The 24,125-nt window shown below is 46.0% G+C and overlaps 1 protein-coding gene across 1 annotated transcript in view; it reads right to left on the reverse strand.

The window, feature by feature from the left end:
* Positions 1-123: 123 nt before the first annotated feature.
* The window catches only part of Sae1 (SUMO1 activating enzyme subunit 1), a 56,034-nt gene continuing 32,032 nt past the window's right edge, over positions 124-24,125 (reverse strand). The window contains exons 7-9 of the mRNA XM_021657682.2: positions 6,653-6,797; positions 3,755-3,824; positions 124-1,053 (exon numbers count right to left, since the gene is read on the reverse strand). Of these exons, the coding sequence (XP_021513357.1) occupies positions 961-1,053; positions 3,755-3,824; positions 6,653-6,797 (308 nt within the window). The 3' untranslated portion in view covers positions 124-960. The remainder of the gene's footprint in view (positions 1,054-3,754; positions 3,825-6,652; positions 6,798-24,125) is intronic.

Below are 24,125 nucleotides of genomic sequence, written 5' to 3' on the forward strand. Positions count from 1 at the left end.
GGGAACAAGATGGTGGGACTGGAGAGAGCAGGAACCCTTGAAGCATGAGAGAGTGTGAGAGTCTTCAGGTTTGGGGAAAAGACCAGCCAACCAAAGTTTTTAAAATAAAGGAGATAGGCAAGCTTGAGACAAAGTAAATTTATTATCATTCCTCACTGAACAAGCAAGGGAGTCTACAAACTAGAGAAAACAAGCTGAGCCCACGCCCCAAAAGGAAGACCAATCCAACTTGGCCCTCCCCTCAGGGGACCGGGGTGACCAACATGAGGAACGGGGAAAGGATGTGGCCCCACCCTGACCCTGGAATATGTCTTTTATATTTTGAGACTGGTTATTGGTACATTATGTAGACCAGCCTGGCTTTCAAACTTACAGCAACCCTTTTGCCTCTGTACCCCAATTTCTAGGATTACAGGCCTGCATCATGGCCCTTGGCATTGAACCTGACTTTTAGAAATAAGCAGGTCAGGTTGAAAGATGACTCAGCCATTAAAGGTTAGGCTCATAGGCTCACAACCAAAAGATTAAAAAAAAAAAAAAAAATTAAGTTCTACTAAGGTATAACTTTGCAAGACAACTGGGTGACAGCCTCTCCCTTCCAAAATCCAGGCTACAACCTGAGGATGGATCAACAGAGGGCTGCTTTCAGCCCTTCAGTGAGAAGCACACTTCCATTGGGCGTCAAAGGCTCTGGGCCTCACACCCTGCTGAAGTTCTGCTCCTTTCTGTTGATGTACGGGAGTAAGTCCACAAAGTGGCAAGAGGCTCTAACATCACGAAGAATGATGCTCCTGCCAAGCACTGCCAGTCTCCAGTGACAGTACAGGGCGCAATGCCAGAGGGGTGCTATGCAATTATCACACTCTGGGAGCCAGCAGGTCCCTGACGGCTGCTTATCATCCAGACATGACCTCTTGGGATGAGGACAGGTGTCACAGTGGACCTGCACACACTTTGGGCTCACTTGGGACCAAGGCACTCCACAATTCCACTTCCCTTCATGCCATCAAAAAAGAAGAAGTTGTTGTGAGGAGGATCTCGCTGAGACAAGGCCTGGGGAGAAATGAGAAGAGGACTCAGTTTCAGTGTAAAGAGACTCCAAAACAACAACAAATTAGTGATCCTTCTCAAAGTGGTCTGGGAAATAATGAGATGAAAATCACAAAATAAGGGCCAAGAGAATGCTGGGTAAAAGCTTCTGCTTGGGCTGGAGAGATGGCTCAGAGGTTAAGAGCACTGGTGGCTCTTCCAAAGGTCCTGAGTTCAATTCCCAGCAACCACATGGTGGTTCACAACCATCTATAGTGAGATCTGGTGCCCTCTTCTGGTAGGCAGAACACTGTATACACAATAAATAAATCAATTAAACAAACAAACAAACAAACCTTCTGCTTAAGCCAGGCAGCGATGGTGCATACCTTTAGTCCTAGCACTCAGGAGGCAAAAGCAGGCAGATCTCAAAGTTTGAGGCTAGCTTGGTCTACAGAGCGAGTCCAGAACATCCAGAGAGAAACCCTGTCTTGGAGATGGGGGGGGGAGGGAAAGAGAGAGAGAAAGAGAGAAGGACCCCCACCCCCACCAGCACTGGTGGTGGCTTAAACAGAGGTCACCAGCTTCAGTGCTGAACAACAGCGAGCTCAATCCCTGGAACCCCATGCAGAGAGAGAACTGAGTCCTGCAAGTTGTCCTCTGACCTCCACATGTCACAGCACAAACACACACAAAAATAACAAAGATAAGTAGTTCAATAACCAGTGTTTGCTAGAACTCTAATCTCTGTGAGTTCAAATCCACTAGGACTGCATAGAGCAGGTAGAGCTACACAGTGAGACAGCCCCAAACCAAACTAAAGCATATACAAGCTGTTCAGGGCAGGGTTCTTTTTTTTTTTTTTTTTTTTTTAAGATTTATTTATTATGTATATAATATATTGCCTGCATGTCAGAAGAGGGCACCAGATCTCATTATAAATGGTTGTGAGCCACCATGTGGTTGGTGGGAATTGAACTCGGGACCTCTGTTAACCTGAGCCATCTCTGCAGCCCAGGGCAGGGTTCCTGAACTGGCCTCCTATGCTCCAGGCAGGTCCTCAAACAGCTCTGACCACCATCCCGTTCTTGGACCACCCCCAACCAGGGCATATTCTCAGTAAGAGGAGCGGTTGTTTCCAATGGAGGAGACCACTGGGTACGGGTACCACAGACACAACACTCCTAGAGCCTAGAACCCAAAGTCTGGCTCTGCTGGCTGGGCTGGGCTCGGGCTTCTGGCCTTCCCACCAGTGTTCTAGTGCTGCTCAAGTCATGTTTTAATGTGGAGTCTGCTGTGGCTGCTTGCTTTCACTACTGCCTCTACCACTGTGGGCCCAAAGTCATGAACCACAGGGATGATTGACACTAAAGCTTCAGGACAGTGACTGGCTAGAAGGATGCAAGGAAGGAATAGAAAGCTGACCTGCAGGACTTTCACACTCACCCTCTAACTCCTCCCACTTACTTTTTATAGGTTGCTCAGAGAGAGGGCCTCAGATGCAGGCCCTCCTGCCAGCTGGCTGAAGTGTGGTAAGCAGAGGGAGTGGAGGGGATGAAGGGACAGGGCACAGGGTGAACATGGGGCAAAAGGTAAAGTGCTTCCCGAGCAAGATGGGGTACGAGATTCCAAACACACCCAGCAACCAAGAATGTAGAGTGCTCTGGCTGTCTGGGGTAAACAGAAACAAGATGCTGAGCAACAGCTGTGCCCAGCAGGCAGGAAGGAGGGGGCAGCATTAAGACAGGGATGCACAGAAGCCATCACCAACAATGGTTTCCAGGCCACCTGCCCCAACCTCCAGTCTACACCCAGGACAAATGGTGCCATGCCAGTCTCTGGGTGACATCTACAGGGCAGCATATAGGAGACTCCAGGCTCTCCTGCTTCTACAGCCCTCAGTATCTACAGTGTACAAGTGGGGAGACTTGGGCAAGTGAGTTAGTCTAGAGAGGCAATCAGCAAAGGAATGAAACTTGGTCTCCACTTTACTTGCAGTCCTGGGGAAGTCGGCCAGGTACGCTTATCTGCCTACAACAGACATGGATGAGTGTCTATTACAGAGACTTATGCAGAGAAGAGCTACCACAGTGGCTCATGTTCGTAACCTCAGCATTCAGGAGGCTGAGGCACAATGACTGATTGACAGTTCCAGGTCAGCCTGATTAGAGTTCGAGATCCTGTCACAAACACACACTTTACCACTGAGCTACACCCCAGCCCTGCATAAAACAAATTTAACAAAGTTAGGCAAATACTGAATTCTCCGAAGGAAATAAAACCTACTTCAAAGTTTGCCAAAGTTTTAGCAAACCAAACATTTTAGAAAGGTTACACTAGTTCCTAGACCTCTTCTTCATGGCATTAACTGTCTGACCAGTACAGGAGGTCACAAGTGGCTGCTGGCAGAGTATGTGCCCCACAGACACTGAACTAACAGGGGCGCTCTGACACCATATGATGGATGCAGGCTAAGAGCACAGGTGTTGGGAGTCTCTCTTCTGTTTTCCTTAGATGAAAATCATAATCTACTCACAGAGCTGATGAGCAGAGAAAGTATCCAAGGCCACTGTGTTGCTCCTGGGCCGTGGATGGGCTAGGTACAAAGCCAGGGCAGGCACCCAGGCTGAGGGGCAAGAGAGCAGGCAGGTCTGACTCAGCCTTTGGCTCTACTAGTGTGTAGTCAGGGTACTGGGGTTGGTGGTTGGCTCCACAATGACTTTACCTTCACAATTTCTTGTGCCAAGATCCCTCCAACCACAGCACATACCGGGGCCATCTCAGAGAAGCAGTACCTAGAAGACAGACAAGTAAATCACACCACCAGGGCACAGGAAGGTGGAGGGGGAGGAGCCAGGGAGAAGCTGTCCTGGATAAAAGTCCCAGCTAGAGGGCAATGCTGGAGCTGGCATCCAGGCGTGAAAATTAAATTTGACCCCAGGGGCTCCTAAGTGGGCGGAGAGGCCTTTCTTTGGAAAGCATGAACCCCTCCACATGAGCTTTTTTCTTTCAGGCTCAAGGAAAGACTGTGTCTGAGCCTCCTAAAAATAAGGCCTACAGATACCAGATGTGGGCGCCCCAGCACATTCTCGCAGCTCCCCTCCCAGCACACGGCAGCGGCTCTTCTGCACGCTACCCCAGAGCCGTGGGTGAGCAGGCTGTCACACGCAGGGGACAGCATGAAGTTTGTACAGCCCTCACAGGAAGCAGCTCCTTCCTTCTGGGCCTGGCTGGGGTGCTCAGGACAAATCTCAGAGTCACCATCCAAGGGTCCAAAGCACTTTCAACCACAGGCTCCCAAAGGAAGCTGCCTGCCTAGTTCCCAGTCTAACACAGAAGGGCCAGTTAGAGGAGCAAGTGGGGACATCAGGCCACTCTGACCCTCTCACACAGGTACTCATGCCTTCTAGACATTTATAGACCACCCACACACATAATTCAAATTCAACTACCATTTTCCAACCAAAAAAGGGGTATCATGGAAGTGCTATCATGGAACCATGCACCAATCACCCATCTTGGTACTGAGCTCCAGATGTCTCCTAAAAAGACATGTGTATGTACTGCTAAAATATATTCCGGAAGGGCCTGCTGCAAATTAAAGACCTCTACTGCACATGGCACACAGAACAAAACAAAAAACAAGACTGTAGCTCATGCTGGCACCAACCTTAGAATCCTCCTGCTTCAGCCTCGGGAGTGTTAGGAATAGAAAGTAAGAACTATGCTGGGTGTGGTGGCACTCTCCTCTAATCCCAGCACTCAGGGAGGCAGAGACAGATGGATCTCTGTAAGTTCGAGGCCAGCCTGGTCTACAAAATGAGTCTAGGGCATCCGAGGCCAGCCTGGTCTACAAAGTGAGTCTAGGGCATCCAAGGCTACACAGAGAAACCCTGTCATGAAACAAACAAAATAATTTTCACATAAAGTTATGAATGTTTATGAAGTTCTGACACTATAAACACATCCTAATAAAGTGAAGGGAAAAGTTAATAGCTACACATAGGCAGTGTAATACCTTGATGTAAAAGTAACATAGTTCCATTTAGTAAAACAGAGCATACTGAAAAGAGGCAACTGAATATCACTATGATAGCCACAGAAATATATATGTGTGTGTGTGTTTGTGTGTGTGTGTGTGTAATCTGTGAGCCCAGACCCAAAGATGTTAAGCTGTGGCTGAAACAGGTATCTTTCCTCTTCATAGAGGAGAGAGAGCACTCAGAGGAAGAAGTGAATGGCACAGGCCACCATCAGATGAAGACGGACTCAGGCACAGCTGTTCCTGCTCAGCAGCATCAACAGCAAGCAATCTATAAGGAGGAGTACAGCTGCGAGGCAGAGACTCATTTCCTCTCTTGAATCCCTATCTCTTCCCCTGGCCTGCCAGCACACAGGCTTTAAGAGACCTCTGAACACCTCTCACTTAGAAGGCACTAGGAGAATCGGCTGAGCACACAGAATCTAGACAGGGGACATTGTTTCCATAGGGGCAGGTAAGGAAGGGAAGAGCCAGCCAGTAGCTCATTAGGCCGTGTGTGGCCTGTCCCTTCTGGGAAGTAAGGCCTTCAACTGTGTTCCCTGGTGAGGCAGCACTAGCCAGTACATCACCCTAAATGCCTAAATTAGTCACTTGGCTGCACTGATGGCGGCATGCACCTGTCATCTAAGCACTCACAAAAGAGGGTAACAATGACAAGATAATGTGGGGTGTGAACAGATTGCTATGGATCTATTTCTTCAGTTAAATAATAGGGAAATAATCTACAATCAAGAGTTCTCCACAACAAACATAGCTGAGCAGAAAGACCTCTGTGCGTGACAGGGCTCTTGGCATGGGACTAGTCACAACTTTTCTCTGAGCTTCCATCCCCTCACCTAAGAACTGCATTGCTTTGAGGACTAAGGCAGATCATGAGCCTGAGCAACTGCCCTGCTGCCTGTTGCCAAGAGCTCCTCAGAAACTGCATCAAGTAAACTGCTCAACATTCCTAGAGTATAGCTTGAAGGTTCAGCGATGGGGGAAGAACGAAGTGTGCCCAAGATGGCAGAGCTACCTGGAAGGAGATCACAGCCACTTGTCTACAACATCTCAAACCTGACTGTGAAAGAAAGAGCAGATCTAAGGTCTTGGATGAAGGTACATACAGGCTCCCAATGGATGACAAACATCCACCAAGAGACCAATCACACCTTTCTGGCCAGCAGCAACCTCCTTACTCAGTCACCCTGCAGTGGAAGCTGCGTACGACATAGGGAGACATGCTGCAGCCTAACACAGCTAAGGCTCAACACAGGACCAGCAAGCAGGGGACTTCGCAAAGCCTCAGAGGCTGGGATTTCTACTCTGTGGCAGGTGAGAAAATCATGCACTGGCCCATGAATGTCTCACACAGGATGGAGGTAGAACAGAAAGGCCCAGAACTTGTTAAAAAAGACCACACGTCTCCTTCATTTCAAACCACATGAAAACCAAAACCTACAAGTCTTCATTTCTCTCGTTGATTATTGTACTGGCAGGAGGTGGTTTATGTAGCTTGCCAATGTGGCACAGGAATTCCCTTTGAGACTTTGGATGTCCACAGAGCATCCAAAACAGATACCTATCTGTTCAGATACCAACCTGACAAAGTCATCAGGAAGTAGGTCAGGAGTGACACCCAGCGAGTCAAGCACATCATTTCGTATCTGCAACAGCAGCTCTGAATCCTCGCTGTAGCTGTCACAACTAGGATCTCTCCCCTTATCTGTGCGGAATTTCAGCAGCACTGTGAAAGGGGAAAAGAGAGGTTGGAGAGCTCTTATAATGATCTCATTTCAAAATCTCGATCAACAAAAATCCCAAATGTCTTTCTTCTTGATCCAACTATAGGAAGTAATATATTAAAGTGGTAATAGACTTTTCATCTATCCAACAAATGCGGGCAGGAAGCAACCATAGAATTACAGTAACAACATTTTCTGGGACAAGTCCCCAGAAAGTAAAATGGGGTCTGAGCCAGCTACAGGTCAAAGTTAGGTAAGGTTTTCCTGAGGAGGCAACAAGTAGCAGGAAGGGCCTGTTAAGACCTTGAGGAGAGGCCAGGGTGGGAGGCCTGCATTCTAGGCATCAATTCAAAGGGTTGCTTCAGCCAGAAAGGATGGTCAAATACTCACTCACCAGACAGGCAGGTTACTACAAACAAACCTCCCTTAATACAAGAGCTGTGTCAAGCTCCAGGAACTAACGAAGCAGGGGAAAGGTTCCAACCACAGCTTGGAGGCAGGCCTATGTAAGGAGACCGTAACAAGGCTAGACCTTAGTCCAAATGGAACAGTACTGACACAAGCATGCTCAGCTGTTGCTGCACCTGGCCCATTGTCACCTGTGCACTTCTCCAAGGCAGAAGCAGCACTGGGAGTCAAGTCTGCCCACCCCACACAGTATAATGCAGAGTGGAAGCAGAGACATGTGACCTGGCTTCTTAGCCTAAAGACCTCACTATGCAGGCTCTGCTCAACAACAGAGGACATATTCAGGCAGTTAGCCCCAGAGTAAAGAAGATGGGTGTGCAGAGGTAAGCGCGGGTCCCTGTGGGAGCCAGGTGTCTGGCTCCCTGGGTTCAGATGGCGGAGTCACCTGAACTGGGTGCGAGAAACCTAACTCTGGCCCCCTGAAATAGCAAAGTACTCTCAATCCATGAACCATCTCTCCAGGCCTAGCTTTTGTTTTGTTTTGAAAGACCATCCTATTATTTTGAGACTGACAAACAACTTGGCAAGACTCAGTCCCAGTTTCTAAATAACACTGAACAGCCTCAGAGGCACTTACCTGCTGCCAGGCAGACCTGTGAATCCATCGAAGTTTGGAAATGGGTTTCAAGTGCTCCAAGAAACAAACCAGAAGAGCCCAGATAGAAAAAGACTGATTTCTGGGATGTCTCTGCTGAACAAAATGCTGAGCCCTATTTCTTTGACAACTATTACATGCCTAGTGTAGGGGCTGTGTATGGAAATCTTTAACAAAAAGCTTGCTCAGGGTAGTGTCTGCAGTCTGGGACAATAGCTTCTCCAAGGGCATCATTGGGCCCCTTAGTGCTGCCTGAGCAATTGACAAGCTAGCGGCCAGCCGTCATGCACTGCCATCATGGGAGCTTGGCTTCTAGCTGCACACCAGATTTGTGGTGATAGGTACCGAATTGGCACCCGGGGAATGGCTGGAGTGGCAGCTGTTCCCTGTTGTGCAAAAAGTCTCTTCCCCAATGTCCCACGGAAACAGGGAGACCCAGACACCATTCTAGCCAGAGCAGTGTCTCTGGGTGGCCCCCACACAATGTCAGTGACCCCTGAGAAGACAGGGCACTAACACCCAAAGTGGGTAATGCGTGCCGCTGGCACAGAGCATGGATGTGGTGCCAGGTAGCTACATGAGACCCAGTAGTTCCTGACAGCAAGAGGAAGCCAGCCTGCAAGTTCCTGGAGAGATGAGAAGCAGCCCTGCATTGGTGGCGTCCTGCCCTCTGCCCTTTTTCTCTGTTGCTGGGAGTACCAACTTTCACAAGTGACCAGGAAATGTAAGTTTTCAGTTTTCACTACCAAATTTACAAAAAACACCTCTGGGAATAAAGCCTAAACTGTGATAGAACCTGCCATGTGTGAGGATCCACGCTGAATACACTACAGGAGTATCCCGTTATCTTCATGAGAGTAACCCAAGAAGATGGTGAGACCATTACCCACCTACTTTCAGAGGAAAAAACACTCAGGGAGAGATGATTCACTTAACTGCTCAGAGTATAGGCACAGGAGCGTCATAGTGGGCCTGCTTCTGGAATCCAAAGAGGCAGAACCATGCAGGAACTTGGCCTCTTTGGTCATCTGGCCCTTTGTAACACTGGACTACATTTTTTGCAAGATACATTTTCCAGATGGTCTTGAATACTCACAAAGATAATGTCCATTGCAAACTACTAGATCAAAGGGTGAACAGAAGAATCAGAAACCCTTGTCCATCTGTCTTCAGAATAACATCAGCTTCACCTTAGAAAGAAACCAGGTGGCACCAAAAGGAAGAGCTAAGGCAGACGGGCAGTGGCTTGCTGTTCTGGGTGTAGTCTGCCTGGATGAGGCCGGCAGGCTGGCACCGTGCACATACCTCCCTGACCACGTTTGAAGTGCTCTCAGGGCCACTTATTTGCAGTAAAGCAAACAGAAGCTGTCTTTTTCACTCTTTTCGAATGTCAGCACTCATTAGCAGAGGTGAAGAGGGCGGGAAGAAACTCATGTTCTAGAAAGGCAGTGACCTTAGATCTGACCCCAGCCCCTGACAAGTTCTTATTACATTCTGCTCTTTTGTTTTGCTTCCTGCTGCTCTTAAACAGCAAGCCACACACAGGCACTGCTGTTGACTCTGCATTTCTGAAGCATACCTCCTTGCCAGTTTGGGTTATAATTCACTCAGATCAAACAGTGCCAGGGACGGAGGACGGCTCTGACAAAAGAGGACTCATTGGACAACATAAAATCACGACAAAATTAAAGTTCCAAACTTAATTAACTTCCTGTGAACCATATAGCGCGGGCCGCCCAGTCCAGGGAGCTGACCTCTACTACTGGAGGGAATGGACCCATGTCTCCGCAAAAGTTCGGGATCTGCCCATGTAAAGCAAAAGACAAACTCTGAACACAAATATCCACTGGGTGATGGAGGGCGCATGCCTTCAATCCCAGCACTCAGAAAGCAAAGGCAGGTCAAAATCTGTGTTCAAGGCCAGCCTGTTCTACAGATGGAGAGAAACCCTGTCTTGAAACAACAAAAACAACCGGGCATGGTGGGGCACTCTGGGGAGGCAGAGGCAGGTGGATCAATGTTGAGTTCAAGGCCAGTCTGGTGTACAAAGAGAGACCAGGACAGCCAGGGCCCACACACAGAAATCCTGTCTTGAAAAAAACCAACCAACCAACCAACCAACCAACCAACCAACCAACCAAAACCCCAAAGTATCTTTTCACGTTATTTCAAAGAGAACCTGTGTGAATGTGAACATAACACAGCTTCTACAAAAATATCTAAGCATGCTCAAACTTCATCTGAATTCAGCTCAAAGTTACCAGCAGCTGTGGTAACACTTTACAGTCAAGTCTAGCCTAGGCTACATAGTAAAATATCTCAAAAAACAAGTCAGTCAGGTGGTGGTGGCCCATGCCTTTATTCCCAGCACTCACAAGGTAGAGACAGGCAGACCTCTGAGTTTGAGGTCAACCTGGTCTACAGAGTTGAGTTCCAGGACAGCTAGGGCTACACAGAGAAACCCTGTCTTGGAAAATTCTAAATAAATAAATGTAACAAAATACTACACGACAGGGATGCACCTCAGTAATAGTATATTTACCCAGTAGGTACAAGGCCCTGGATTCCATCCCTAGCACAGAATCAACAGTCAAATATTGTGATATTTAATATAATCACCAAGGGCACCCCAAACAAAGCAGCACACATATACATATTTAACAGACGTTAATGAGGTGTCACAAAAGGCCACAACACAAGCTAGTTTCAAAACTAGCTCAACTGGGGGTATGGAGGTGAACTTGTATTAGATATCCTGTCTAACTGATGTTCTAGGCTTTCCTGACCAGGCACTGTGGCCTCATTGTCCTAATGCTCTCTGAGGTCATCCACCCCAGCTAGCTCACTTAGTAAGGCTTCCTTCAGTTGTTTTTTAGATACACAGTGGTACATTGCCGAGGTTAGTCTTGAACTCACCTACCAGAGATTCCCCTCTGTCAGCCACCATGGTGCTGGGACTAGTAGTGTTGGGAAGCGAACACATGATTCCAACAGGCTAATTGATGTTTTCTGCCTTCACACAGAATTTTACTATGCAGCTCAGGCTGGCCTGGAATTCTGGTCCTAATTCAGCCTCCAAATAACTAGGAGTGCAGGACTACCATAGTACCATACCAGGTACCATACCAGGTCTCCTCCATAGCTAACCGAGGATTAATTAATATTAATGAGAGTTAATATTAACTCATTAATAACTAATGAATCAATCATCCACTCAGTACATATGCAATGAGCCCAGTGCTGAGCAGTGGAGAGCATGTGATGTTCTGCCTCTCCATAGGATTCCAACAGGATAACCAACCAAGACCACAAAGGTACTAGCATGGCTAACTCCAGAAGCTCTGACAGCGCAGAGACCAGGGAATGCTTTTCTCAGCAGGCAGTGCCCCCCACTAGCAGAACCATACATACTTAGTTCTCTCTGCTCGGCTGCACCTTCTCTGTACCAAGGTCATCCCAGGCCAGAGAGCTGGCAAGTTAGACGGTAACACAAAATACCAGGAAACAGCCACATGGCTAAAGATTCTTCCGGAAAATTGAACTTTCAAGGAAGGTGTTTAAGCCTGAGGACAGTGTGTGGTTCAGTATGAGCATACCAAAAAGATGCCTGGCAGTCGTCATTCCCCCAGCAGCTCACATCCCCACAGAGCAGCCAGTACTGGCTCTGGTCCCCTGTGTTACAAGCAGAATTAGCTCCTCTCCTGTCTTTCTCTTTCTTCTCACCTCAGTTTCTTTTCCTCTTCTTAGTTAAGATATCTTACCCTGGAAGTCCAGGTGGGCAAACTTTTGGCAGTCCTCTTGGCAGGACCATTAGAAGTTCAAGGTTATCTTTTACTCCATAGTAGTTAACGCCAGCCTTAGACTAAAGGAGACCCCGTTTTAAATACCAATGCCCCCCTGTCCTTCCCAAAAAACATCTCTTGGAAGCCAATATCATACTTGGAACTCAGAGGAAGGACACAGGTGGTAGGAGAAGAGAGGAGCCTACCATGAGCGGGCTCTCAAGACTCTTACAGCTTGTGGTATCTATTAATCTCAGATAGTGCCCAGTGTCTTCCTGCTTGATGCCAGAGCAACATGAGGAAGGTGAGAACCTTTCTCTTAGAAAGAGAAGACTCCTTCAGATGGCCTGTGTGAGGTTGTGTAAGTGTTCACATGACAAAGTTTTGTTTCCTAGCTTGCACGACTGGGAGGTCTGTGAGTTGTTGAAGGTGTATATGATTTAGGAACCTCAACCTCTTCTTTTGCTCATTGTCTATGTCTATGACATGTGAAAGGTTTAGCTCAGCTTTGAACATCCGTAGCCAGTCCCAATGGACTGCCCACCCCCCAACACACACACACACACACACACACACACACACACACACACACACACACTTTCCTTTTTGAGCCGATCACAGGCTGGTCTCAAACTGGCTATGCAGACTACGCTGGTCCAGAACTTGTAGTTATCCTCCTGCCTATTCCTCAGTGCCACCACAGTAGGATCTTTTCCTCTATAAGCTTCACCCTTTCATCTCTCCAATAGAATATCAATGGCCTTATGATGAATCAGCTCAAAAGAGAGACACTGTCTCTCACTGTCAGTCTCACTTGCTTTTGAAAAACTCCCAGACAGCCACATGAAAGCTGTTGATGAGTGAAGGAGAGGAACAATTCTCAGAAATGACTCAAAATAAGATGCCCTTTTTGCCTATCAAATTACACTGAGATTACTCAAGCAAAAAGCAGAGGACCTGCATCTCATCTAGGGCTCAGCAGAAGCAGGAGTGCCCCGTGAATCACACAAAACAGCTAACAAACAAATCACAAAAAACAGCTAACACCTATGACTGGAGCTCCAGGACCACCATAAGCTAGAGGCCCTGTCTAAGGTGAGGTCCAGGATAGTCAGGGGTACATAGCAAGACTAAAAAAACAAAAACATACACACACACACACACACACACAAAAAAAAAAAATCAGATTATTCACACAAGGTTAAGCCATAGCCTTGACTGATTATGCACAAATATTAACTACCATGTTATTTATACCACAGAAAACCTGTGACTAAATCTCAGTAATAGATGGTAACTATGAACATAGTATCTGCAGCTACTAAAATCTTAAAGCCGAGTTTTTAGTCACATTTCTTTCATCAATTCAATTAAACTCTATCGCACTCCGATTCAGATTCCACCCAGTCTCTGCCAGAAAGTCTATTTTTCTATCTATAAATGATTCCTGAGTTTGACTTTTATCTTTAATGGGGACATTCTAACTAGCATAAAAAGATCGTAATTAATGAAGAAAAGAAAAAAACAAAACAAAACAGAGGAGAATCACAAAGAAGAGTAGTGTACGCCCGTGGGCTGTGTCCCACATGGCCCTCCATCCACAAGCCTGGCCAGTGCACGACAGTAACACAACTACTGTGACAGACCCTGCACTCAAGTCCAATCTGCCTGGTCACAAGCAACTGGGAAAGAGGGTCTTTTCTCCAGCCCAGCACTTGAGTGGCACGTGGCCTTGAATCTGGGCATCTGCTGCTCTCTGCCAACCACACTTGAGAGGGAAGATGGCACAGGACATTCCCGTGACTATTATCTGACAGTCAGAGAAAAGATGTGAGGCTCTAACAACAACTGCAGCTGGGACTGGGGCTTGTCAACAGCTCCCAGGCAGATGCTGGAAGAGGGGGCAGGGGACACGGCCTGTAAAGAAAAAGAAGGCAGGTGGCTAACAATGTGGCTCATTATTGTATCTGATTGTGGAATAAGACAAGGCCCCAGAGTGCCTGAAATGCAGATAAAGTAACGGTACCATTGGCACCATTCAGAGTCTCACAGTCATGGCCACCATCAGTCTTACAGAACTTTTGAGGTGGTGCTTAAACAGGTACCAGGGACACAAGCTTTGATGAGTTTAACAACTGATTCAGACTTCTTTCCCTTACATGGGCATGAAGACAACAGTCACTGGTGAAGCATACTAGCGTGTTCCATGACTCGGCCTCCACTAATCACCCAGCCTCTGGACTTATGGTTCTGGACCTGTATTCCTGGACTAAGCACCTGCCTTCTCACATAGAGGCTGCTGGAGACTACCCTGCTCTTCTGGGGATAGTAATACCTTTCTCTTTTCTCAATGACTGGTCTTCTCACCTAACACTGAAAAGAAAATGCCACATAGACAGCAACATCACCACTACTTTTTGCCAAAAAAATTTTAAACATCTGTGGTCCTGATGGCAGCAAATCAACAAGCAGCCAGTTGCTACCCCATTATTATAGGTGTCTCCTCATGGCTAGCTGCTCCTCAGGAGTTCCCGTCATTTCTGGACACCAAAACTCTACTGGGAGCAACATGCTTGAATTGTGCTGCCTGTTTGTTCTAAAATATGTTTCTTCTAAAGAGCACACACCCCCTATCAGGTGGAGATCTAAGAAACACGACTAAAAATACTAGGATAGTGACAGGTGTGTTTCACACCTGCTATCTTAGCACTCAGGAGGCAGAGGTAGTATCGTGAATTTGAAGCCAATCTACATAATACAAACAAAACTTTTGGCAAAAGTGAGGGTCAGAGTGGCTGGCAAGCAAGCAAGCTCTGAAAATGTCCTTTAATAATGAATCAGAAGAGTATAGGCAGTGGCAAGAAAGAATAATGTATAAAATCGTAGGAAATTGAAGAACACAAGTGGCTGTTTTCTTTTAGGAATTAAAACAAATGTTACTAAGCTATCATTTCTTAGAAACCAAAGAGTGCTGGGTGCAGTGGTGCAGGCCTGAGATCCCAGCATTCTGGGAGGCAAAGGCAGGCGGGTCTCTGTGAGTTTGAGGCCAGCCTGGTCTACAAAGCGAGTCCAGACAGCCAAGGCTATACAGAGAAACCCTGTTTCAAACAAACAAACAAAAACAAAACAAAAAGAGAAACCAAAGAGAGAATAGAACATGAAAATTGGGAGTGACAGAGTGTCATGGTCCTTCGCATTGTGAAAGAAGAAAGTAAGACATGAAGTCCAAAAGCACTTGCTCAACGGCAGGAAGCCATTAACTATTACTCAGCAAAGTGCAGACCCAAACTTCTTTCAAATCTAAACAAACCTAAGTACTTTTTTTTTCTTAGGGGGAGGGAGAGAAACTAGCTGGGCAGCGGTGGTGGAAGCCTGTAATCCCAGCATTTGGGAGGCAGTGGCAGGCAGATCTGAGTTCGAGGCCAGCCTGTTCTTCACAGAGTAAACCCTTTCTCAAAAAAAAAAAAAAAAAAAAAAAGGCAAAACAAAAACTGCATTAATTTTTATTCATGTACATGCCTGGTGCCCACTGAGGTCAGAAGAGGATGTCATCCACTGAGATTAAAGTTACCAGAGTTTATAAGCCACCATGTGGGTGCTGGGAGTTGACTCCAGGTTCTCTGGAAGAGCAGCCAGTGCTCTCAATCGCTAAGGCATCTTCCCCAGCACCAACCTCAAGTACTTTTCTATGGGAATAAAGCTGTGAGCCCCAGGCTTACTTGGCTAAGTTCTGAACCGAACAAGCACCTGCTCAGAAAGACAATGTCTTCCCCACTGGCCAGCTCCCAGCAGAGCTACAAGTTCCTAGCTGTCTGACAGTGCCTGAGTGTGGGTAGCCAGACCAGTAGCAGTCCTCTAGAAGGGCACAGCCCTGCACTTTGAGGCTTAGATGCATTTCCTGGCTGAGGAACAGTAGGAAAATGGCCAAAAATCTACTACACAAATTACCTCTTCTAGACAGCTTCATAAGGGCTAGAATAAACTAATACAGCAACAGAGTAAGAATTGGTTAGAATCTCCAAATTTGGGACAGATGCCAAGAGACCCCAACCATCCCTCATTTTAGCAAGCAGCACTGTATCAGACCAGTGCGAGACAAGCAAGAGGGGAGGAAGCCACATTATGCCAACTCTTGTCCAGAAGGTGCTATTGGATCAGAGGAAGGAAACCTAACCCAAACACAAGGAAAGGGAAATGGGAAGCTGAGCAATGAGGACAAGAATGAAGGGATAAGGACAGGAACACTAGGAAGAACAGGCACAGAGTTTCAGGAGAAGAGAGAGGGGGGAGGGAGAGAAGGAGAGAGAAGAGGGAAGGGGAAGAGAAAAAAGGAGTGGGGAGAGAGAGGATGACCAGCAGATTCCAATTGTGGGATGCTAGTTACATACCTATAGTCAGAACTGTTTTCTGAAGAAAAGAGGAATCATGGGGCTAGGGACATAGCTTGGTGATAGAGTGCCCAAAATTGGCCAGTGGGACTATCTATGGGGGGAAGGGGAAAATCACAAAAATGTCTGGATACCCAGCTGAGCCAAGGTGGTGGCAAGCCCAGTGGCTTTCTGGGAGTCAGTGTGAGAAGGGGATTCACCTAGGATGAGTTCTAGCTTTGTCCATGTGGCTCATACCACTTGCTGCTCACCAGCCAGGGAAGGGACTGCTAATGTTTAGAGACAGGATCTTACTATGTATCCCTGGCTACCTATAGCTACATAACAAGTCCTAGGACAGCAACAGGAATATAGTGATACAATGTCTTCAAAAAGAAAAGAGAACAAAGGGGTAACCAGTCACAAATCCAGAGCATACTAGGATTTCTCTGTGTATTCCTGGTTGTCTTGGAACTTGCTTTGCAGACCAGGTTGGCCTTAAACTCACAGAGATCTGCCTACCTCTGCCTCCACCAAGCCTGGCTGAACATATTGGTTTTAAACACACTGAGTATGCATGACTTTTCTCCCACGTAAGATTTAAAACTTTTTTTCTTTTCATTTGGGGCTGGAGAGCTGGCTGAATTTTTCTAAAAATTATTTTTATTTTACTGTACTGGTGGTGTTTTGTTTCCATGTATGTCTGTGTGTGGGGTGTCAGATCTTAGACTTAAGAGTTGTGAGCCGCCACGTGGTTGCTGGGAATTGAACCCGGGTCTATCTGAAAGAGTAGACAGTGCTCTTAACCACTGAGCCAACTCTCCAGCCCCCAGCTGAAATGTTTTTAAGACAGGATTTCTCTGTATAGCTCTAGCTATCCTGGAACTCAAAGACCTGCCTATCTCTGCCTCCCAAGTGCTGGGTTAAAGAGGTGTACTACAACAGCCCAGGTGAGTAATTGCTGTTCTTGAAGAGAACCCTAGCACCTATGTTGGGATTACATCATCCTTAAGTCCAGTTCCGGGGGCTCCAAATCCCATTTCAGGTCTCCAAGGACAGCAAGCACGAATTCAAGAGTACACATATATAAGAAGGCAAACACATAAAACAAGAATATTTTTTAAAAAACATTTTTCATCATTTTCTTAAAAGATATTTTACATGCAGATAACCAAGAGGGTGTCAGATCCCCTGAAGCTGAAGTTACATAGATAGTTGTGAGATACACAATATGGACACTTCAAATTGAACTTTGGTCCTCTGCAAGAGCAGCAAGCTATTTTAACTTATGAGCCATCATGTCCAGCCCCTTGTGCTTATGCTGAATTTGCCCATACTCAGAAAAAGGACATGACTTAACCCATCCACCCCTTGCACCCCGCTCTACCATACACTGCCCAAGTATTCTTCATACCCCCTAAGGTAGGCCCTGACCAGCTTTTGATAAAGTTTAGTCTGTTTGCAGTCACCACCAGTACTTGTTTATAGGCACATGTGTGCTCCCATGGTCTCCCCAACAACAGTACTTGGTAGAGGTAAAACATCTATTTCACAGAGAGGGTGCCTTACGACAACCTCCACTCCCCACACATCACACAAGCTTCACGCTCATCTTTTAAGAAATATAACTCTCTTTTCCAGAGACAAAATAAACTTTACCTTCCGATCCCTGTCTTCTGATCAGGAGAGATGATGGTGCACTGTTGAACACGGCTTCAAGGCTGAAGATGTAGCGCAGTGACTGATTGCTTATCTAGTACATTCAGGGTACTGGGTCTCCTCAGCAGGGAGATGGCGTGGGTGGAGAACCCACTGAAAACAAACAAACAAAAAAAAAAAACCCGAAAGAGCACAAGTAATCTTCCTGCCTCCACCTCTCAAGTAGTAGAGGCACACCACTATGCCCAGCCCAGTTTCTCTTTCTAAACTGTATTTGAGTTATTTGTTCACATGTGTGTTTTGGGATCTGAACTCAGGTCCTCATAATTAATTGGACAGGGAGTGCAATTACCTACTGAGCCATTTTGTCAGCCCCAAGTTTTTTAAATCACTCCAGGATGGGTATAGTGGTGCATGGTTAAATCCCAGGCAGAGGCAGGTGGGTATCTGTAAGTTCAAGGCCAGCCTGGTCTAGGATAGCCAGGTTCTGTTACACAAAGAAACCTTGTTTTTGGTTGTCTTTTTTTTTTTTTTGGGGGGGGGGGGGGTTGTCACTCCTCCTCTATATACTGGTTACTAGTCTTACGTTTCTGACAGGTGGCACCATTCCTGAGCACTTTTGTACTTTCTGAGCACAGCAGGATGTTACGAGCTCACATGTAATTTTCCTATCCCAGTTCTGGATCATCCATTTCTCTTAAGAGTCTTGGGTCTACTTAGTGGAAAAAAGATGGTAACTACTGTAATCTAAGTGAGACAGGTCAATACCGCTGGGGTGCCTTTGCATTTAAGCTTTTGACTTAGATTTAAGAAACACACCTGTGCGTGCGCACACAGGCATCAACACCCCCCGCCCCCCACCACGTCCAGATCTGCAGATGAGAACACACAATATTCTGCTAAAAAGAAGATCTGGCTGTCCTTATTCACATTGGTTACCTACTTGTTCACTCCTGAATATATATTATGTGGTTTCCAGAGCTGTTAACACTGAAAAACAAAGCTACTAATAATTTTCAGTTCTTTCCTCAGGCTGATATACATACAAACTGCTGCATTAAAACAAAACCTGCCTCTCACCAAGAAACCCTGTCTCGGGGACAGACAAACAAACAAGACCTGCCTGTTACATCTAGGTCTAAATCCTAGCACTTAGTAGGTAGAAACAGAGATATTAGAAATTCAAGGCCAGCTTTAGTTACTTGGTGAGTTATGAGGTGACACCAATTTATCCTGGTTGAGACCCTATCTCAACACACAAAATAAACCCCTGCATTCCAGGGGTACTCCAGGAGCCTCCTTTAGTTTCTGTTTCAGCACAATACTGTTAATTTAAAAATAAGTACCTAGGGCATGTTAATTAAATTATGTGACTTGAGGTTCTGGTTTGAGACATGGCTTCTTTCCCTATTGTAGGGGGTCTCACTTGAGGCCGTTAGGGCACAATCAAGAAGCAAGTCACCATAATTAGTTGATTTACACTTGCTCCAGGTTCTCTGGGTGATTCTGATACCGTATCTATTACAAAGCTATGGTCATTATACCCTGCTCTAGCCTCCTGCTCCTTGGCCTGCAACACTATCCTTTCTATTGACCTCAACCCTCAGAGGCCTGGACTCCCAGTTCTTGGAGCACCCTTAACAGGCTAGTGTGCTCTGATGACTGCAGAGTAACTCAGTCATGCCCAACACCAACATGACAGAGCATTTTTTTGTTTTGTTTTGTCCTATAAGCCTTCATTAAGGCTTTCCTCATGAGGTGTTAAGGTTTGTGAATCGACTGGTAAGGAGATCAATTCTTCCTCCTGTGATTCTTAGCTACAGATCTTGCAAACAGATGTGCCCCAAATGTTTGATCTTGGGCTATTTTTGCCTTCAGTTCTGAGGCTGTAGTATGTGCTAAGTATTTTTCCAGTTTATTAGAGCAGACGGAGAGAGTGGGGACAGCAAGGGCACTCTGAGAGCAACTCCTCTTGAGATGTGGTCCACTCCTTCCTGCTCTTGGCTAAGTTTGTGTGTTACTGTCCATGTTGGTAAGTGAACAGTTTCCATACAAGAGCTGCTATTTTTAGCACTCCTGTTATGATAAACTCACAGTAACCTCAAAAAGAACAAATCAAACTCAAACTTTTTGCCACAGGAAACCAGCTCACACTCAATGTTTTGAAACACACCACGGGAGAGTAAGAAGATGAGCCCTTTCTGTTCACAGATGGAGAGGACAGCTCTGAAGACTGGAAAATCGCAACAGGAAACCTTCAGCCTGACCACTATTGTATTAGAGTAACTGGAAAAACACCCAGTTCCCAAACAAGCTCACACATAAGGACAGCAGGGCAGCATGAGACTGTAAGCACCCAGCCAGGAAGATACTGGGCAGCAAGTGTCTTTTTAATTTTAAAATTTATTTTATGTGTATGTATGGGTGTCTAGCCTTAGCCTGCATGTATGTCTACACCACATGCATGCCTGGTGCCCTCAGAGGTCAGAAGTGTCAGATTCCCCCCCCCCCCGGAACTACAGTAACAAACAGCTGTGAGCAGCCATGTGGGTGCTGAAAATCAAAGCTAGGTCCTCTGCAAGGGCAACAGTCAGGGTTCTTAACTGCTGAGGCATCCCTCTGCTTTTTTTTTGTTTCTGTTTTTTTAAAGAGGGTTAAAACTGTAGGAGAACACTTATAAGGCTGGCTCTAGCCTTAACCCCAAGTATGGGCATGGTGGGGGTAGAACAAAGGAAAAAAGAAGCCTTCCCTAGGACACCAGAAGGATAAAGGGACTCCAATCTGTGAGCACTTCGCAGTCTAAACACATGAGCAGACAAGCAATAACCAGTCACTCATACAAGAATAGTATTCTACCTAGCACCCAATGTTTCCCACCAGGAAAGGAGGAAATGAGGTCAGGTTCTTTTTTCTCAGTGGTGTATCACAGCCAGCCACACTGTCCTCAGTGGGTACCATCAAGTGACATGAAGTCACCAACAAGACTTCATCAGCTTTTATGGGTCACATTCTCAGGCCTGGAAAAATTGAAAACTACTTACATGTCTTTCCAGATCCACTGGGCATAGGAGAAAAACAAGGTCACTCATAGGTTCAAATACCCTTCAGTATCATTTAGGCTATCACATGAAAATATCAAATTAGCTGGGTGTGGTATAAGCAGGACTAGGAGTTCAAGGATCATATGTCTATAGACCATATGTCTGTTTCTATTCTTCTTCCTGGACACCCCCCCCATCAATCTGAAACCAGGGTAGAAAGATGGCATAAGTGCTTAAGAGCTCATCCAGAGGGACCAATACCAGTACTCATAGTGGGAGGCCTCAAAAAACACTTGTTAACTCCAGCTCAAGGGATCCAATTCTCTTCTGGCCCGAGGGCACCCACACTTAAGTACACACACTTAAACACATAATTGAAAAAAAATCAACCAAACAAACAAATTGTATACACACAGTAAGCAGCCTAGTCAGGAGTGGTTGTGCAAGCCTTTAATCCCAGCACTCAGGGAGACAGAGGCAGGGAGAACTCTGTGAGGCCAGCTTGGTCTACAAAGTTAGTCCAGGACAGCCAGGGCTACACAGAGAAACCCTGTCTCAAAAAACCAAACAGGGAATAGCCAGGTAGGATGGATGGTAATTTCTTTCATGGTTACAATAATCACGAAACTTTTGTCCCCTTTAATTAACAGGAAAAAACAAAACAAAACAAAAACTTTAGATTTACTTGTGTATGAGTGTTTTGCCTGCATACAGGTCTGTGCACCACACGTATGCCTGGTGGCCATGGAGATCAGAAGAGGGTTGGTAACCTGGAACTGGAGTTATGTATGGTTATGAAGACCCCACTCGGGTGTTGGGAACTGAACCTTAGCCTTATGTCAAGCGCAGCCAGTGCTTCTAATTATTAAGCCACATCTCCAGCCCCCAACCAAGAGACTCTCCTAAACACTGACCTCATTCCACTTTTCAGGATAGCCTATCAGTTTCCAAGTACATAGCCGCTTTCTACTAAACATCCTTGCCATTAACTGTTGTTGAAATCTTGAATAAAGGAGTCAATTTGCTGTTGAGGGGTTGTGGCACACGCCTTTAATTCCAGCACCCAGGAGGCAGAGGCAGGCAGATTTCCAAGTTCAAGACCAGCTTGATGTACAGAGCAAACTCCAGGATTTACAGAGAGAAACCCTGCGGAGCACGAGCAGGCGGCAATTTGCCTTTTGAAGAGTTTGTTTACTCAGCTACGCCATAAAAGTAAGAAATGACCAGTCTCTTAAATCTGAACTGTAGATAATCTAATGAAATGGGAGGTTATTTGTGCATTTGTACATTTTAATACTAGAGCAAACAACTCTGCTATGTATGATTTAGCACATCATCTATTTTTTTTTTTGCTTTGGTCTGGTTAACTGTGTGCTAGTTTCTTGTTGATGCTGCTTATGGATCCTAGGGCCAGTTGCACAGGCAAGGCAATTACTCTTAACCACTGGCATGCACCCTCCATTTTACACTTCTTGTTTAAGCAGGGTTTTATTAAATTGTCTATGCTGACCTTGGCATCATGCTATAGTACAGAGACACCTTACACATGCTTTCATCTTGCTTCCCAGGAACCTGGGATTACTGTCTAGTGTCCCCAGGCCTGGTTTCATTAAGTATACTTCTCAAAAAAAAAAAAAACAAAAAACAATACAAAGAGCTGGGGATGTAGCTTAGTGGTAAAGAGCTTAACTAACATGTGTGAAGTATGGGCTGAATCACATGTACCACAAATAATGTCACAGCTAACCCCAGCCCCTTTCAGAATTTTTACTGAATGAACTTGTAGGTCTCAGGATCACTCATCTTAGAACAGGCTAGAAAAGTTAGATCAGTTTTTATTCCAAATACCTGATCTCAAGAAATGTAAGTTATTAATTCCAACACTTGAGAGGCAGAGGCAGAGGCAGGTGGATCTCTGTAAGTTCAAGGACAGCCTGGTTTACACAGTGAGGTCCAGGACAGCCAGAATTGCATAGTGAGACCGTGTATCAACAACAAACAAAGGAAAAAAAATCTTATGCCACAGCCTGCTACATGATCATGACATTACAGTTAATGTCAGGTATAGTGACATAAACTTGGAATGGCAGCACCTGGAAAGCTGAAGCAGTACAGCAAGTTGGTGGTCAGCCTGGGGTATATAGCCATCTAAACAGTAAAAACAGGCAGATCTTGCTTCTTGCTGGGTCACTGTCTGGCCCTCCAAGCACAGGCACCTCGTTGCTTTTGGTAGCCAGTCTCACACAAGGCTTACCAAGACTTCAAAGCAGAGGACCCAAGCTGGCAGTGCTTCCCCAAAATGCATAAAGCCCTGGGTTCATTCCTAACTAGCACTGAAAAACTGGGGAATAGTGGCCCATGCCTATAATTCCAGTATTTTCAGATCAGTTTAACTCAATAACATATTTGGTTTGAGGCCATCTGGGGCTACATTAAGATCCTTATCAAGAAAATAAGTAAAAATGAACAGCCAGACATGGTGGCACATGTCTTCAATCCCAGCACTACGGAGACAGAGGCCTACTAATCGAGTTCCTGGATAGCTAGGGCAACAATGAGAAACCTGTAATGGATGGATACAAATGACAAACCAAACTGAGGACCATCTACCCACCTTAGTAGAGCGCTGTGATCTTGAGACAGATGGGAAGACCCTTCAAAATTGCCATTCTCAGATATGACATCCTTCCCTATTCTTTTCCTTTGAGACCACTGGTGACCAGGGTCACCATTTCTGAGGCTAGCCTTGAATTTGTTGCTAGTCGCTGGTCTCTGAAAACCAGAATCCTTGACCACCAGGGCTAGGACTACATGAGGCAAGAGCCTGCACTGACATTTCCAGTGGCTCAATCTCTGCCATGGGAGCTGTGTGGGGTGTTCAGTGACATCATTCACCTCTTCCTACTTGATGCAAGAATGCTCCCCACCAAGTCCTAACAACAAGAACTAAAACCATACTATGAGACACAGAAAGGCCAGGTCAGACTCAGGGGCTGCTTCGCAATCAATTCTTAGAAAGGGTTTTAGCATATGCACAAATGCTGCAAACTGGTGGCTACTACTTCCTGTGCCAGACACAGAGCTTGCAGGCAACCCTGGCCCAGAGAAGCAGGTGCTGCTCGCAGTCCAGCTGGCACTTCTTTCACACAGGGTCCCACAGTCCTTAGGGGAGGCATTTCTCACATGCCTAACACTCATTCCTACTTAACCCTCTTAAATATTTCTGTACCCCTGAAGTCCCACCCTCTGTCCTTTTCCCAATTTTGAGACAGCATTTCAAGTAGCACTAGCTGTCCCCAGATGCACTAGGTGGCTGTGGACGAGTCTGATGATCCTCCTATGTCTGAATCCCAGTGCTAGGATTACAGGCATGTGCTACCATGCCAACAGTTATTTTTTAGATGGTATTTCAAAAATA

This window comes from Meriones unguiculatus, chromosome 1 (assembly GCF_030254825.1).
Source record: "Meriones unguiculatus strain TT.TT164.6M chromosome 1, Bangor_MerUng_6.1, whole genome shotgun sequence".
Lineage (NCBI taxonomy): Eukaryota > Metazoa > Chordata > Mammalia > Rodentia > Muridae > Meriones > Meriones unguiculatus.